We start from the raw sequence: 17,626 nt of genomic DNA, 5'->3' as shown, positions 1-17,626 counted from the left end.
AAGACAGATGTTGCTGGGCCAATTAACATAAATGAAAAACTATCATCACTATTTGTTAAAAATAACTGAGAACATGGAAAGTAAAGCAAAGGAATGCAGGGCTCCCACCCTTTGCTGGTTGCTTGTCTTCTTAGATTGAAAGTTTTATGGAGTGGGGACTTGATCTTCTTGGTAGTATACCATGTGGCACTAGCTGAAGATCTGCCTCCCAATCACTGGTAAATAGCATTTAGGTGGGTGCAGTATACCTTATATAATACATGTAAATATGACCTGTAAATTCTGAAGTAATTTTGAAGCTACTTAATTTAAAGAGCGCCTATAAGTTTCAATTCATTAAGAGATTTTTTTTTTTTCTGAGAGAATGGATACATATGATTGAATTCTAACTTTCCTGGAAAGGTCCTTTACAATATCTCATTTAATGGCCTACACCCTTTCACCAGAACATGCAAACCCTCATGTGCTACTTAGGGGAGGGGGCAGTAGACTTGTCCCTTCTCTTGTTTTGTCTGGATTACATGGCTCCATCGCTGAATCTTCTGAATTTGCAAGTTGTTCTTTCCAAAATGTTGTTTTTAAGAGAAGCACCATATAGGATAACTGCCCTCACCAGTTTCAAGGTCTCTTCTGATGTCAGGAAGGTAGAAAGTAGTGGTAAATATGCAAGCATACATGAGTTGGCATTTGAAATTTGTCATACTAGAACACCTTTTGACCAACACAGTGTCAGGCACTTTTTCAATGTAGAAGGGTCTACACTAGGATTATGCCATGCTACTTAATATGGTATAATGTAATGTAATTTTCCAATGTAGGCATGCTCTGAGAAAGTTAATCCTTCCCAAGAAGTTCTGCTTGAAGATGCCTGGGAAGATCTAGGCCAAATAAGTGTAATCACCCTTTTTGAGTTCCCTAGAACTATATACTAGGAACTGGGGATCTTCACTTCTAGCTTTTAGCTGCCAGGAAATCCTGAAAGTTGGCTAGCTGCTTACTATGCTTAGCATCATGGAGTGCTACCTGTACATGGTACTTAGTGCAGAGCCTCTGCAGTGACGGAGACTCTCTCACTTCAGAAAATACTTGGGATTGTGAGGGTACAGAAGCTCTGTCTCTTGTCCTCCAAAAAATAGAAGATGCAGGGGTGGTGGTGGTGGGGAGAGGGGAAGGGGGGGGGGGCAGATAGCCCTTGAAGACTCGTGCAAGGTAGTGGAAAAACAGTAAGGAATGATCTCATATTTTGAGGCTATGGGGAGACTGTAAGGAAGGATTTCAGCAGTATAGAAGCAGTATATCCCAGTAGTGTTCATGGAGTTTGCCATGCTATAGACTTCTTCCTCCCATACTGGCAAGGCATAAGGAATCTCAGATTCAGTCTCAGTGGAGCAGAATCAAGATTCAATGCAAACATTTTGCACAAGCCTAGATGCAGCACAATGTAGAATATGTGTGTGTGTGGCATTGCTATCATTTGTATTTGTGCTTGTTTAAGTGCAAGCAAAATGTGTACAGTATAAATAATGATAAGTGAAGAACTTCATATCTTGGAAGAGCTTTTGTTAGACTTATCCGTTCACCCTCCTACTTTCTTGGTCTTTATCACGTGAACAGCAGTAGCTGAAGTCCGGAGATGCAAACACAATTTGATGTTCATTAGGGTTAGCTTCCAGCAAGCATGAATCTAGTTTTCTTTCCCTTTCCCCTTGTTTTTCCCCCATTTACTTCCTGTTTATTCCTAATATACATAGTATTATTTTCAGATATTCTTTAACCAGTCATTTTACTGAAATTCAACTAACCAATTTTAACATTTTAACATGATTATCTGGCCAATTATAATTCCACCACCTTAATTTGTTTACAGCCAGCAAAATTAATTATACAGGAGACAGAAACAATCAAAGAACCAGACAGAGCCGTACAGATAAACAATAGAGAGATGGGGGAGCATAATGACCAAAGGCGTAGCAAGAGTGTTATGTGCCGCGGGGAAAAGGAAAAATTTGCGCCCCGCCACCAGAGCCGCGTGTCAGTGCCCCAAACCTGGTGCACAGCTGAGTCCGACCCTGGGGGGAAGCTTGTACCGTGTCTTTTCCTGCTCCTTCCAGTTTGGGGCTGGGCCCCTGCATGCACTAACCTACTGGCAGAGATGGGGAGGGTTGGGCTGGGAGAGGGGAAGCTCCAGCTGGCATCTGCTGGTGGAGGAGGAGCAGGCAAGCTGAGGAATGACGGGGAATGGAGGGGGACTAAATTGCCACCCCCCCCAGCATGGTGCCCCGGGGGCATCTGCCCCTCCCCCCACTTGCCATTGATAATGACAAAGCAATAAAGGAATGCAGGTTTTACAACACCAGCTATTGATAAGAGGGTCCTTGCCAGGCAAAAAGTTATCAACCTAAGTTTCTAGGCTCTTTCCTTCATCTTTTCAATATGATTGGTTTTGGAATGTGCCCAGACTGGTTTCCCAGCTTATGGCTGCCCTTGCTGCATCACCAAAAGCCTTAGTTCAAGAACAAACCTCAGACCATCCTATACAGATAGACTGGGATTTTGATTCTTTGTTTTCTTACCTCTGTAAGAAAGCGCCTACATTCTTGAAGTAAAAGCTATAAAATGCAGGTCTAAATATCTAGATCCTAACAGTTTTGAATCATTAAGAGGATGGTTTGATGATGTCTCTTGAGTGTTTATAGTCTTTGGAACTCATTATTGTATGAAGATCTTACATTCCAGTTTAGATGTACAAATTTTGTAAAAAATGGTATGTACAAGGTGTTGAATGAGAATTCAGGTCATAATTGATAAACAGTATTAGAAATGTTGATAATGACTTTCTGGTACCAAAATAGTGTGTTTTTAAACAAGTAATGGGCACCAAAAATGTAGGGTACTCAGGCACTTTGGTGACTGCAGCATGTAAAATTATGGGTTTTCTTTTGTGGCAGTAAATCATAGATTATCCCTACCAGTGGTATGTGTCTAATACTGCTTGAAATAATGAATATTTAGCAGACTCCATTTTAAATGTTTCTTCTCTTTTGATGGATGTTGTTCTTTCTAGCACTCCCATATTAAGTGTAGGGAAGTGCTCTCAAGGAACAGGAATCTTTCAAACTAGAAGAAAATTTAAGTGCAGTCACTGTGTCTGTGGATGCATTTTCAATTTTAATATTACCAATTTTATTATATTTATTGTGTATCTAGCTCATAAAGTCAAATATTTGCTCCAAAGTGCTCCAAAAATTGGTAGGTGAATAAAGGAATCAGCCACTGATCAGTTTCAACAGCGGCTGAATCTGGAGACTGGGACAGAACAGCTGGGGCGCTGCCGAGTAGGTCCCCCCAGGACCAACCCGGCAGCACCCCAGCTGCTCTACCCCAGGCGTCCACAACAAAAGCCTGGTCTGCTGGGCGGGGGGAGCGCACTAGCTGCGCGCCCCCCCCCCCCCCCCCCCCCCGCCGACCAGGGAGACCCGGAGCAAAGCCGCAGAGGAGGCAGAGTCCCGCGCCTCTGTGGCTTTGCTCCTGTCTCCCTGCTGTGCTGGGAGCGTCTACTTCATAGCTTCTACTTCAAGAATGTAGGCGTTTTCTTACAGAGGAGTCCCCCCCAGCACAGCAGGGAGACAGGAGCAAAGCCGCACGGGCAGCGGGGTCTGCCGCCTGTGCGGCTTTGCTTGGGTCTCCCTGTTGTGCTGGGGAGTCTCCCCCCCAGCACACCAGAGAGACCCAGAGCAGCTTTTCTCGCCCCGGAGGATGCAGTGGAGGGACCGCTGCGCTCCTGGGCGAGGAAAAGCCCCGTTCGTAAGTGTGGATCCGACATAAGTCGGATCCGCGTAAGTCGGGGACTGCCTGTAATTCTTAATTGAAGTGGTTCAATCAAGTATAGGCAATGAATATAATCTTGGAAATGCCTTTTTTTCCTATGATAATAACTAATCTGCTGCTTGCTCATTGCAGTCATCCTGTTCCTCCCAAGAGAAGTTACACCAGTTACCATACCAGCCAACACCTGATGAACTACATTTTTTGTCTAAACATTTCTGTACCACTGAAAGCATTGCCAGTGATAACAGATGCAGGACCACACCAATGCGTCCTCGATCCAGAAGTCTCAGGTGAGTTCAGCTGTCTGAAAATAGTAGCTAAATCTGAATCTGTACACTGCCAGAGTTTTAAAAATGTGGGACATTAACCAATTTGCAATACTTCAATAATTCTTGAAATGTAATAAAAGTTAATGTTGATTGTGTCTTAGGTTGAACCTAACTCCCTGATAATAATAAATTGTTTCTTAGATCGTCATTGGTTAATTCTTTCATTGACTTAAATGTGGAATTTAAGTTTTAAGGGAACTAAACTAGTAAATTCTGGCCCCCTTAGCTGATGATGAGCTAATTATTGCAAAATTAGCTCTGGCTTTTATTCTACTTCTGTGCACAAGTATTCATAGGATTCAGCCTATTTTTGCAAGATTAATTGTAAATACTTTTAATATTTTAGGTGTCTTATGTATAAACTAAACAGAGAAGTATTGAAATATTAAAGAAGATAAACTTGATTAGTAGATCAGTTTTTAACTGCTTTAAGGCAATCTGGATTGATTGGTAAACTGAATGCAAGCAAGAGAGGTGAAAGGTTAACCAGCAGTCTTGAGGGATAATCACCTGAGCATGAGGTCCTAGTGCAACACCTAGAATCTTAGAATGCATAAATAGGGAAATCTCAAGTAGGAGTGTAAAGGTTATTTTACTTTTGAGTGTCAGTGGTGCAACTGCTGCTGGATGTTGGTAAATTGGACAGGGTTCCAAGAAGAACCAGGAGAATCATTAAAGGATTAGAAGATATGCCTTCCTTGAGTGATAGACTCAAGGAGCTCAGTCTGTTTAGTTCAACAAAGTGGTTAAAGGTGACTTGATTAGTGTATAAGTACCTACATAAAGAAAACACATGTAATAATGGAGTCTTCACTCTAGTGGAGCAAGGTGTAACATAATCCAGTGGTGGGAAGTTGAAGCAAAATTAATTCATACCAGAAATAAGGCATACACTTTTAATAATAAGGGTGATTAATTGTTGGAACAATTTCCCAATGGCTGTGAAGGATTCTCCATCACTGGAGAAATGTTTAAATTGTGATCAAATGTTTTTTCTGAAACTATGTTCTGGGAATTATGCAAAGGAAGTTCTATGGCTTGTGCCTAGATTATCAGAAGGGTTATTTTTGACTTTGACTCTACGAATAAGTAGCTTTGATTATGTAAGATTTAAAATATACTCACATGCCATGTCTAAGAAAGTGGTAGCATCATAAACATAGCAAACCGTCTGCACTCTAAAATATAGTTACAAGCTAAAGAAGTTGTGGTGTTGGCGGTAAAAGGCCCAACACTTTTTGAAGGCAACTTTTAGACCCTGCTGGTATGTAGTATGATTTTATAGTTAGTTAGTAAATATACCTATTTAATGAAGGCTGCAGTGTCTTTTGATGCAAGAAAATTGTATAGAAATATAAAAACTGCTTTCAGTTCATGCTGAGACAAGTTTAAAGGGATGATTTGCTTTACTTACAGCCCTGGACGTTCTCCCGCCTGCTGTGACCATGAAATAATTATGATGAACCATGTCTACAAAGAAAGGTTCCCAAAGGTAATGGATTATATTTAAGATACTCAGTTTCTAAACTAATAAGCAGCATAGGTTTTAAATAAATTATGTTTTTGTTATGGGAGCTAACGATCTAAGCCAGTAATGGCTTTCATAAAGCATCGCCAAACGCTTATTAGAAAGATAAAATCACAATAAAAAAAATCCCTGCTGAGAACTGGACATACGCTAAACAAAGCTGCTGAACTGATTTTGAAATGAATCTTGCTGATAATATACATAGATGATTGTCTGGAAAGGTTACAGTAGTTTGTAGTTGTACAGTTGCTGTAACTAGTATGCAGTCAGTTGCAACTTACCAAACAGAGTGTCCTGCACTCAGAATGTTGTATAGCAACCAGAAACACGTTTCAATCCCTTTCAGATATTTCTCTTGTTTCCTAATATTCATTATATATTTTTTTCATTATGAAAATCAGCATGACTTGGCAGTCCCAGTTAGAGGCATCGAGTAAAATAACAGGAGGGAAGTTACTAAAATAATGTGGGGAAAATGTTTTGTGTTTGCCCATTCTTTATTTAGCTTTGATCAGTGTTTTTTGGTTGTTCCCTTTCATGATCACTCATTTTCATTCAGTGTTAAAAGACATTTTAAACTATTCAGAAATGTATTTAAAAAGTTTCAGGAAATACTGATTTTAATTTGTCTGTTTTTTTAGGCCACAGCTCAAATGGAAGAACGGCTTCAGGAGATTATCACCAGCCAGTCTCCTGATAACGTTCTTCCCCTGGCAGATGGAGTGCTCAGTTTTACCCACCATCAGATCATTGAGCTGGCTCGAGATTGCTTGGATAAATCCCACGAGGGCCTCATCACATCACGATACTTCTTTGAATTACAGCACAAATTAGACAAATTACTACAGGAGGTATGAACCATACACTATGCAAAGATAATTATCTTTTGTTAAAAATTGTTCAAATATGTTTGCTTAACATTAGTTGCTGTGAAATAATTATGGCACCTCTGCTGATTTGAAGTAGTATAAATTTTTCTGGCTGGCTGAAATACTGTAAATTCGTAGTGGGCTTATTCAATTAAATGACCTGTATGGGACCCATTGGGCCTTATGGAATATGACCCAGGGATAAATGGATTATAAAGATATTGAGACTTGGGAACATTTTGTAATACGCTGCAAGTTATAAATTGCCTATGTCGATGTGTATATGCACTCCAAAATGAGGCAACCCGCTACTTTCATCTGTTGTGGATAAATACTCCTTTCAGGTGATGTAACCTACTAATTCTTAGCAGGAGTTGGGGCAGCAAACAACAACCCTTAGGCTATGTCTACACTGGCGCGTTCTCACGCAAAAACTCTTCCAGAAGAGAGTGTCTACACTGGCATGTGCCTTTGCGCAAGAGCATCCATGCCAGTGTAGACGCTTTCTTGCGCAAGAAAGCTCTGATGGCCATTTTAACCATAGGGCTTTCTTGCACAAGAAATTCACGTTGCCTGTCTATACTGGCCCCTTGCGCCAGAACAGTTGCGCAAAAGGGCTTATTCCTGAGCGGGAGCATCAGAGTTCTGGCACAAGAAGTCCTGATTTCATCCATTAGAACGTCAGTTTACTTGCGCAAGAACACGCGGCCAGTGTAGACAGTCAGCAAGTTTTTGCACAAGAGTGACTGCTTTTGCGCAAGATCACACCAGTGTAGACACAGCCTCAGTCTTTCATAATCAGCATGTTATTTATTTAGAGATGTGTAATATCTCCTTATAACTTTAAGACCAACCATTAGTAATTCAAAACAATTAATTTCAACACATAAACATTAATAAGAAACTTCTTAAAAATAATCAGTTGATAAGAGAAATCTGAAGCCCTAATTAACAAATAGGTAGGACCTATGCTCTGACTTGAAACTCATCAAATATATAAATGTATCTTTTTAAAAACAAAGGAACATACTATGTCCTTGTCTGGAAATCATGCATTTGGCCTGATGGGTCAATGTGCCTCAGAGTTAATCTGGTAGATACATGGATTCAATACAGGGAAATACAGCAACATAGATTTTGTTAAGATTTTATTGTTTTGTTTTGCTTTTGTTTTAGATACACAAAAATGCAAGTTTGTATCTTAATAGTTTGCCTATTTTCAGATGATACTGGTTATGGGGCAAAACCTGGTTAAGTTATGTCAAAAAACATTTCTCTTACACTACTTTCTGCTGTCACTAAATTTCCTTGTGGGGCTTTCCCCTTCCCTCTTAAAACAATGCAAAAACTGGACAACAGTGTATCATTTCTATATTACTGTATTGTTGTTCTGTCCTTATCATTGAAAACAAACAGGGAAGATTCATGAAAACCTAATGTACATTTAAACATTATTGTATGGTTTTATGATGCCAATGTGCAGGTAAATTGTTTAATAATTGGTTACAGATACCTGCTTGACTTTGTACTACAGCACGAGGATATTAGTACAGTATGAAGAAATGTCTTTTGAGTTAAGGCTTACTTGATTGTATTCATTGACAGTTTTAATATTGCCTTCTTTGGCTGTGATATAAATTGTCCCTGTTCATAGCTGTCTGCTCTTTTCTAAGCCATGTGGTTTACTATTCAGGCAGTCCCCGGGTTACGTACAAGATAGGGACTGTAGGTTTGTTCTTAAGTTGAATCTGTATGTAAGTCGGAACTGGCGTCCAGATTCAGCCGCTGCTGAAACTGATCAGTTTCAACAGCGGCTGAATCTGGACGCCAGTTCTGACTTACATACAGATTCTACTTAAGAACCCCAGGCATCCCGAAGTCAGCTGCTGCTGAAACTGATCAGCGGCTGATTCCAGGAAGCCCGGGGCAGGGGCTTCCTGTAGTCAGCCACTGGTCAGTTTCAGCAGCGGCTGACTTGGGGACGCCTGGGGCAGAGCAGCTGGGGTGCTGCTGGGTTGGTCCAGTAGCGCTGCCGCTCCTCAGCGCTACTGGACCAACCCAGCAGCACCCAAGCTGCTCTGCCCCAGGCGTCCTGATTCAGCCGCTGCTGAAACTGACCAGCAGTGGCTGAACCAGGACGCCTGTGGCAGAGCAGCTGGGGTGCTGCCCGGCTGGTCCAGTAGCACCCAGAGCGGCGCTACGGGACCAACTGGCAGCGCCCCAGCTGCTGTACCACAGGTGTCCGGAGCAAAGCCACGGAGCACGGGGGCAGCGGGACAGACCAGACACGCCGTGGCTGTCCTGCTGCCCTTGGGCTCCGTGGCTTTGCTCTGCTTTGCTCCCTGTCCCCCTGGTCTGCAGACCAGGGGAACGGGGAGCAAAGCGGCGGAACACATGGGCAGCGGACAGCCCAGACGTGTCTGAGCTGTCCGCTGCCCGCGTGCTCCGCTGCTTGGCTCTGCTTTGCCCCCCCCTCCCGTCCCCCTGGTCTGCAGACCAGGGGAACGGGGGGGGGGGGGGCAAAACAGAGCAAAGCAGAGCCAAGCCGCGGAGCACGTGGGCAGCGGACAACCCTGTCCGCTGCCCGCGTGTTCCGCCGCTTTGCTTCCTCTCCCTGGTCTGCTGGAGACCAGGGAGAGGAAGGGCCCTGTTCGTAACTGCGGATCCGATGTAAGTCGGATCCGCGTAACTCGGGGACTGCCTGTATAATGGCAATTGTTCAAAGAACATAAGCTTGTGTATTATTTCCTAACAGTGTGTTACTTCATTTATAAACTTTTCAACCTATTTCTTTTCAAAGAACTATAGCTATTGTCTGAGCAAATTTAACAATATTCATCAAAAGCCAAAAGCATAAAATAATTGTAGGAAAATTTACCTCATGTTGAACTGAACTGTGGGAACATACTTACAGTTTCTAAGGATGCATTTGTTGTCAGCTCCCAGCTGTGATATTCATTGGGAAGCTGTGGCTTCTACTGCTATTTGTCACCTTGCGGTTGCTTTGCATAACCAGAGAAAGAGTCCCTTAAGGTTTGAGCAGCTTGATTTAACTAACTTTCTTTTAGTGGTAAGGTCAACTTGAGTTGAATATTTTCCCCTCTCCTTTCTTTCACTTGCATGGGATCTTCTGTACCTATTCCTACCTAGCTGGATGCAGAATTGTGTAGTATTACATTTATTTTGGCCAATGATTAAAAGAGAAGTATGCTCAGCCCATTAATATTTTCCTCATGGATGAGCAGACAGCATATAGAATACAAATGTTTGCCTCTCATTAGCATTTTCTCAAAACTAATGATAGGAGTGCTATAGTGAAGTTCGATTTCCTTTGAAACTTCACAATTACATTACGTTTTCTTCCGTTACTTTTTAATTATGGTATTAAGCATAAGACTGTTATTTTTTCATTGATTTTTTTTTTAATGGCAAATATGATTTTAATTGAAAAGTACTTTGTGTAAGGTTTTAGTTTGAGTTTTTGTTGTATGCTTGAATATATGGCACATAGCGCAGAATATGCCATAGATGAGATTTCAGATTTATCCTGCAGCTTCTATTATTTGAAGCAAAGAAATGCCTTTTTGATATGCCTGAAAGACCATCAATATCTTTCATCCAGAAGAAAGAACAGATGGCTTCATTAGGTATCATAAAGTCTATTCTTTGTTGCAAGATAAAGTTTGAGAGAAATTTGAAATGCAATTCAGAACCTTGTGAAAATTCTCTTTTAAGCTCTCCGGAAGAATACTTTCTTTTGTGCAGATTCTTTAAACATCATTATTTTCCTTTCATCTTCTTATTCTTTGGAGAACTCAATTTCCCATTTGCTTCCTTTACTGTACATACCTGTGCTCAATTTCTACCATGTGAATTACCATAGTTTCATTATATTTGTACAGCTCGGTGTTGTCATTTTACAATTGTATGGCCTTCATTTAATCATAGGAAATCATTTTCCATACCACATGAATGCTAGTTATGCTTATTAATACATGTTGTATCTTTTATTGTAAAGGATCCTAAAATATCCACCCCTCCCCCCACAAAAAAACCTGATATAGAAAAAACTGTAGAAATAGACATATCTCATGGCAAAATGCAGGAGCCTCTAGTAATACAGGAACTATAAGAGTGCACAAGAATACATTGGAAAAAACTCATATCCTATCCATCCAAAAATGCAATCACCTTTTATTTTGATAATGTCATATTATAAGGGAAGATTTGCACTAATTTTGCTTTGAGGTTAGAGTAAAGATGCTAAGTGTTACTAAAATGAACATAGAATCTTTGCTCTTACAGCAGGTTTTCTGAAAGTGAATCACTGTTCATTTTTATAAGTATTTTTAAAGATAAGACCAGTTGGCTATTTCAAATGCATAACCCACATTATAAAGTTAAGATATAAAATGTCATTCTTAATGATACTGGAGTTAGGGGCTAGACTTCATTAGATCATTGTAAAATATATTCAGGTTAGGCTTTAGCCACTGTGCAATGATAAAATGTCTTAACTTGTTCAAATCATTTGGGGTGGCCTCTATAGTCCATGTTGTAGAAATTGAAGACATCCTATTCCATGTTGTAGAAATTTTGACTGTCTGAGCTATGTTGCAAGGATTTCAAATGGAGGTTAAACACTGTAGTTACAAACTATATTTAATACCGCTGACTGTATTTCTGGTCATCCTATTAACAATCTTTTAGGCTGGTTTTTAATCATCAATCATCAGTCTTTTAGGCTGGTTTTTAATCATCCTTTTCCTTTCACTTTCTTAGGCTCAAGAGCGGTCAGAAAGTGGAGAACTAGCATTTATTAAACAACTTGTCCGAAAGATTCTTATAGTCATTGCTCGTCCTGCTCGCTTATTGGAATGCCTGGTAAGCTGATGATTATTGTAAATAGGATTCTAAATTGTTACTGGTGGAAAGCTTGACTACTTGGGCTGTTAATAAAGGCATAACAGTATAAAAGTAGACTTCATAGTTTGTGAAAATGTTATGTATTCTTTGGCAATTCCAAAATTGTTTTTAGTATGAGAACTATCCATTAGAATGCGGTTAACTTTTATTAGTGCTTACCATTCTGAATTCCTTTTTATTTGAATGCTCTATATATCATATTGCAATAACTTTATCAAAGATTAAGTCCAACAATCCAGATAGGAAATACTAGGCAACATTAATCTTACCATTTTGATACAGATGGAAAAACTGAGGCACGGGGAGTTTAGGGTAAAATTATTCCTTAATTTTAGATGCCCAATTTGAGACAGTTAGGACTTGCTTTTTTAAGAGTACTTGGCATGATTAGCTCATCCACCTGCACATCCACTAATGTCATGTGTACCAGCTGTGCCCCTCTGCTATCTATATTGGTTAATGCGGACAGTCTCTATGCCAAAGGATAAATGAACACCATTCAGACATCAAGAATGGTAACACACACAAACCTGTAGGGGAACACTTTAACCTCCCTAGATGTTCAGTAATGGATTTGAAAGTAGCCATCCTTCTACCAAAAAAATTCAGAAACCGGTTACCTAGAGAGATATCAGAACTGGAATTCATTTGCAAATTTAGTACTATCAATTTAGGATTGACTAAGAATCTCAATTGGTTAATGCATTGCAAAGGCAATTTCACCTCTCTGAATATTCACATCTCTAGACCACTGTGGGAAGAATAGTCCACTCCCCTTCCCCCCCAACTTGATTAGCATCATTAACACAAGCAACTTGTTCCTTATATACACTCCTGCTTTTTGTAACTTCCACTCCAATTCATCTGATGAAGTGGGTTTTACCCATGAAAGCTTATGCCCTAATAAATCTGTTAGTCTGTAAGGTGCCACAGGACTCCACATTGTTGATCAGTAAATTATGTTTATTTTTAAAATATTAAATGTGTAGAAACTTCAATGAATGTTTTTTCTAACTTAAAATATATATTCATATGATAGTATTGTCTTCAGCTTCACCCAAACATATAGGTTGCTTATCTCACCTCATGGTTGTTATGTTCTCTGTCTCAGAAAATGGACATTCTGAGCTTGCTCCTGGCTTCCTTCAGGTGTATGTGGACTTTTTGTCAAGAGAGTCGTCTACTTCTGAAATTTTAGACTAGTTTGGAGTTTTTTGAATTGTTGGGGATTTTTTTTTCTGCCTAGCTAGTGTTCTGACAAGAAAATGCAGGAAAAAGGAAACTACGTACAGTAGACTTCCGATAATCCGGAACCTATGGGACCTAGGTGGTGCCGGATTATCAGATATGCCGGAGTATCAGGAGGTACTATAAGCTGGTTATGTATATACTGTATACAGTATATATTGTATATAAAGTGTTCTTAACCCTTTTTATTGTACATACTGTATACAGTATACTGTAATGTTTTAGTTTTTTAACCCTTTTTTACCCTTTTCACTCAGTTTAGCTGCTGCCACTGTTACCTTGTGACTCATTTTTTTCCGAAGCTCACACAGTAGGCTCTTGCCGTTTTGATGCCGGACTATCAGGAGTGCCGGACTATTGGAGTTTTACTGTACTTAACTCCTTCTCCCTCCCAAAAAATCATCTTCAGTTGGGATGAAAAGTAAAAACCTCAGAATTTTTTCACAGGAATGAAAATTCCAAATTCATTTAGGAAATACTAAAATGTTCCTGCTGCCCAGCATTTTGATGTTTTGAAATGAAGTGTGCCTCCTGCAGTCTCAGGTTGCCCAGCTCCCAGTCAGTGGGGGAAGACAGCTCACAGCCGCTTCACCAAATGGACTGTAGGAGTACTGGGGAGCTGGACTTGTCAGGTTTCCATCAAAAGCTTTGATGAATTTGTGCAGAATGATTCAGTTCTGCTGAATTAACAGTTTATAACTGGGATGTAAGGTGGAAAGTGTTTTGTCATAATCTTTTCAACCATCCCTAGTTCTCATGCAGTTGCTCTCATCTAAGTTAATGGTGGGTAGGGAGACAGATGAAGAATGTAAGAGATATGTAAAATAGCTCATGCCAGACATGACCTAACATTGGGAAAATTGCTGTTTGGGAGAGCATGAGATTAATACAACTGTATTTTTTAACACAAAAGAAAATAAGAAAGCTGCGACTGATAACTTAGCTTATTCATTCCTGTGCTTCCTCGTATGAAAGGTCTATTTAAATTGTAAGATACAGAGCTTACATTTAAGGATCTAGGGGTGGGGAGGGGGAGGGGTTTCTTTTGGATTCTCTGCAGCTCTTTCAGACATTATTATTAATAATAATAATAATAGTAATATTGTCGGTTTTGTGAGATGGTTTTAATTTTCAAATGTGAAGTCTCTTGCAAAGTAATATTCCAGTAATATTCTTGCCCTTGTGGTTTAGATCTAGAGTAGATGATAGTTTTTTAATATAATTTTCTTAAAATGCAATACATATTGATTTATTAGAAGTACCTTAAAATCACAGAAAATCAGGTCTCTGGGAGATATGTACCTGTTTATATGAATAGCAAGTTCTTTTACTACATGCCTATGTAAGAATGAGAGTATAGAACATCTTCCACATGTGAATTCTAAACACTATATATGACGTGTTAATGATCATAGGGTATTCAACCGGTAGAAGTGTGAAATGCTGACAAAATTACTCCCTGCCTTTTATGACTTACTAAAGAGTTGTGTATCAACTTTAGCTGTGTAGTGCCATTTAAAGGATAGAGAAGCCAAAGATTTAAACAGTATGCCTTCTCAACCTTCTCCTTTCTCTCTTAGGCTAGGTGTACACTAGACCCAGCAGCTCGGCTTAAGGTACACAGCTCCAGCTATATAAAATACATAGCCGGAGTTAGCTTATCTTAAGCGACGCTTGACAGCGTCCCCTCAGCAACAGGCCAATGGGAACATATGCTCCCATTATCTTCCCTTACTCTTCACAAAAGGAGTACCACCAGGCGCCAGCGGAGGTGCCCTCTGATAAATCTAACTCCGGAAGATCAATTGCAGCAGCAGCAATCTTCCTTTTAGTGTAGACAAGGCTTTAGGAGGTGATTCTATCCTTTTCTCCTTCAGACAAGCAGCAGTGCAAGTGGAGACTGGAGGCAGATTAAGTCCTTTTTGCCTACTACCTTCCCTTGAGGACTTATACTCATCTCATTCTAAGAGCCTCCATTAGCCCTCAGGGGAGGAGGATACAAGACCCACGGTTACAGACACAAGAGCTCCCTGCCTTTCACTCCACGAGCCCCTAAACCCATGACTCATCCCATCAAGGGAGCCCCTCTATCATCCCCAACCCAGGACCTTTTGCCTTCCCCATCCCAGTTCTCTCTGCTAGTGAGCCTCTGATCCAACTATCTCACTTCCCAGTCCCTGACACGAAGAGGAACGGGAGTCTCAGCTGCTAGAGTTTTGGCACAATGAGAGCCTGGCACGCAGAAGAGGACCTGGGTGCTTGTGCTAGTAGCAATCCCAATCACATAACCTGCATACTGTAGTTAGAAGATGGCAGCACAGCCACTGCTGTGACTCTGCACAGTTTACAGTAGCTGGTTGCAATATGCCAGGGTATTTTGATTTTGCTTTTCATTTGTAAAATTAAAAAATTGCCCGGCACATTGCAACTGTTAACAGGAGAGGCAGTAGAAAAACCAGCCAGGTTGGTCAGAAACCAGACACATGGCAACCCTACACGCTTAAAAATGGTCAGGCTATGCTCCGGGCTGTCCCTTGGCCTCCATAGCCTATGGTAGTAATAGTCTAAGACATTGCTGTTTACAGAATGTTGCTACAGTGTCTTGGATCGCTAGTAATAGAATGATGTAGTATTGCTTTTAATTAGGTAAATAATAAGAGGCTTGGAGAAGTAAAGGAAGCTCTGGTGTGAGAGTTCAGGAGCACGGTTTCTTGCAAGGGGTTTATTGATTTTCTTACAGTGGCATTCAAATTATAAAACCTTATTTTGCCAGGTAAAGATGACTTAACTAGGTTGACTCAAGATCCCATCAGTTGCTGGTTCAATACAGAAATCTCATGCCTTGGCATCTTGTTTTACATACAACACCAGAGAAAATTAGAGTAGTGCCTATTTCTTAATGAGGCAGTTTCTTCCTCCATTTTGATAGTTATTTTTTCTTCTCTTCCAGGAATTTGATCCTGAAGAATTTTACTACCTCTTGGAAGCTGCAGAAGGACATGCTAAAGAGGGCCAAGGGATTAAAACTGACATCCCTAGGTATATTATAAGCCAGCTGGGCCTGAATAAGGATCCCCTGGAAGGTAAGCACATATCATGGTCTAACCAGCAATTACCAAATCAAGATGATAAGCAATTCAATTATTTCAGTATGTTCTCTGGTCTTTATGTGTATCCAATAATAAATCCAAGGCTGGAGTGCTCAGTGGGGTAAATACAAATATTAATCTGCTTGGAAACTAGCTCTGAACATTATTAGCATCCTTTAACTTTCTGGAATGGGCTTCCATCACAGTTTCCTGGTTTTATTCCTGAAGATTGCCCAGAGTTGTTAGTAGAAATGCAGCCAAACAATCTATAACTCTCCATCTCTCTAAGCTAGCAATTCAAATCTGCATGTGCCCTCTGGCTAATAAGATGCTAACTGTCCACAATTTGATCATAGATAAGTCTTCAGGGTCTGCATGTGTAACTGAGACTTGGCTGGAGAAAGCAGAGTTTTTCTATTAGATCTGCTGTCCCCCAAGGGAATGCTCTGTTCACTATGAGTGAAAAGAAAATCGAGGAGGTTGTCTGTCCTTACATACAGGAGGTTTCCTGTTCTCAACCTGTATTTATGTGTATCTGGTTTGTTAGAGAGTCACATGATAGGATTAGAACTCTGTGATGTGAGAGAAGCCCTGGTACATCTCCGATTCTCCAACGGTATTCATTGACTTTCTTCTGCTGGCATTCAAATTACAATGTCCTGGGTGGTTTCTGTGTCCATGAAGATGACTTAACTAGGTGGACTCAAGATCCCATTAGTTGCTAGTTCAGTATAAAAATCTCATCCTCTCGCATCTTGCTTTACAGACCATGCCAGAGCAAATTAGAATTGCACCTGTTTCTTAATGAGGCAGTTTCCTCCTCCATTTTGAAGCCAGTCTACCATTGGTTGACTTGCTTTATTCATCGTTGGGGATTAATGGAAGTGTTTAGGTATCACAGTGCTCTGAAGAAGTTGGCTGAGGGTCCATGCATAAGCACTTCTGGCTGGGAGTAGGGAAGAAGATGTTCATAATAAAAGCAGAGTATAATATACAGTTTTACCCACCTGCTTTTCTGTCAACCTTTTACAGTAATGATCCAGGACCAAAGGGGTTCAGAGACTGGTCATGGCAATGGTTAGAGACTCATTATGAGAATACCAAAGAAAAGGAGCAATATAAGAGGGCATATATAAAAATGAATAATATAGCAAAAATGGATGACTGCTTTTCTTCACCGTTTCTTATAATCAAAGAACAAGAGAACATGAATTGGGAGTGAATTTAAAACGAACACAAGAAAATATTTTTTTCACATAGAACATACGTAGTTTACAAAATATTACTGGGATCAAACGCTTAGCAGGATTCATAAAAGGGCTGGACATATATATTGATAAAACTTTATATAAGACTACTGATGGGATTAAAAAACCCCTCAAGTTTTGAAAGGCAGTATAGTATTCCAGTTTCTAAGGAATGGAAGTTAGGAAGAAGCTATGTGTGGGCAGCTTCTTATGCAGATTAACTCAACCTCTTATGCAGATTTTGCCCCAGCTTCCTTTCTGTCCATATACGCAATCTTTTCATCTAAGTTTAGTGCTGTTTTAAAGATGGGCTTGTTGGCCCAGCTGGTGGCATGGGTTAGAAGTTGGGTGCTGCTTTCACTTGGGTGATAACCTGCCTACTTTGCAGTGGGGGTAGAGGTTAAGTAACTCAAGTGTTGACAGTCCTGTCATTCTCCCCCTTGTGCCCAGAACTCACTGTGAAAGAATAATAGAGTTTGCTTAGCTTACTGTAGCTCAGAGATGTTTGGGACAGATGAGCCTTTGGTTTGACCCAGTATGGCTATGCTTATGTTCCTTCTCT

General features: G+C 40.3%; 1 protein-coding gene across 7 annotated transcripts in view; it reads left to right on the top strand.

Moving 5' to 3' along the window:
- The window catches only part of MAST4 (microtubule associated serine/threonine kinase family member 4), a 443,204-nt gene that overhangs the window by 347,397 nt on the left and 78,181 nt on the right, over nt 1-17,626 (top strand). For all 7 annotated transcript variants that reach the window (XM_075932355.2, XM_075932356.2, XM_075932359.2 and 4 more), the window contains 5 exons: nt 3,961-4,118; nt 5,574-5,649; nt 6,327-6,536; nt 11,337-11,438; nt 15,679-15,811. In XM_075932355.2, coding sequence (XP_075788470.2) covers nt 3,961-4,118; nt 5,574-5,649; nt 6,327-6,536; nt 11,337-11,438; nt 15,679-15,811 — 679 coding nt within the window. The remainder of the gene's footprint in view (nt 1-3,960; nt 4,119-5,573; nt 5,650-6,326; nt 6,537-11,336; nt 11,439-15,678; nt 15,812-17,626) is intronic.

This window comes from Pelodiscus sinensis, chromosome 6 (assembly GCF_052426305.1).
Source record: "Pelodiscus sinensis isolate ZL-2025 chromosome 6, ASM5242630v1, whole genome shotgun sequence".
NCBI lineage: Eukaryota > Metazoa > Chordata > Testudines > Trionychidae > Pelodiscus > Pelodiscus sinensis.
The sequence above is the reverse complement of the archived record's forward strand: the minus strand, read 5'-3'. Positions and strand labels throughout refer to the sequence as shown.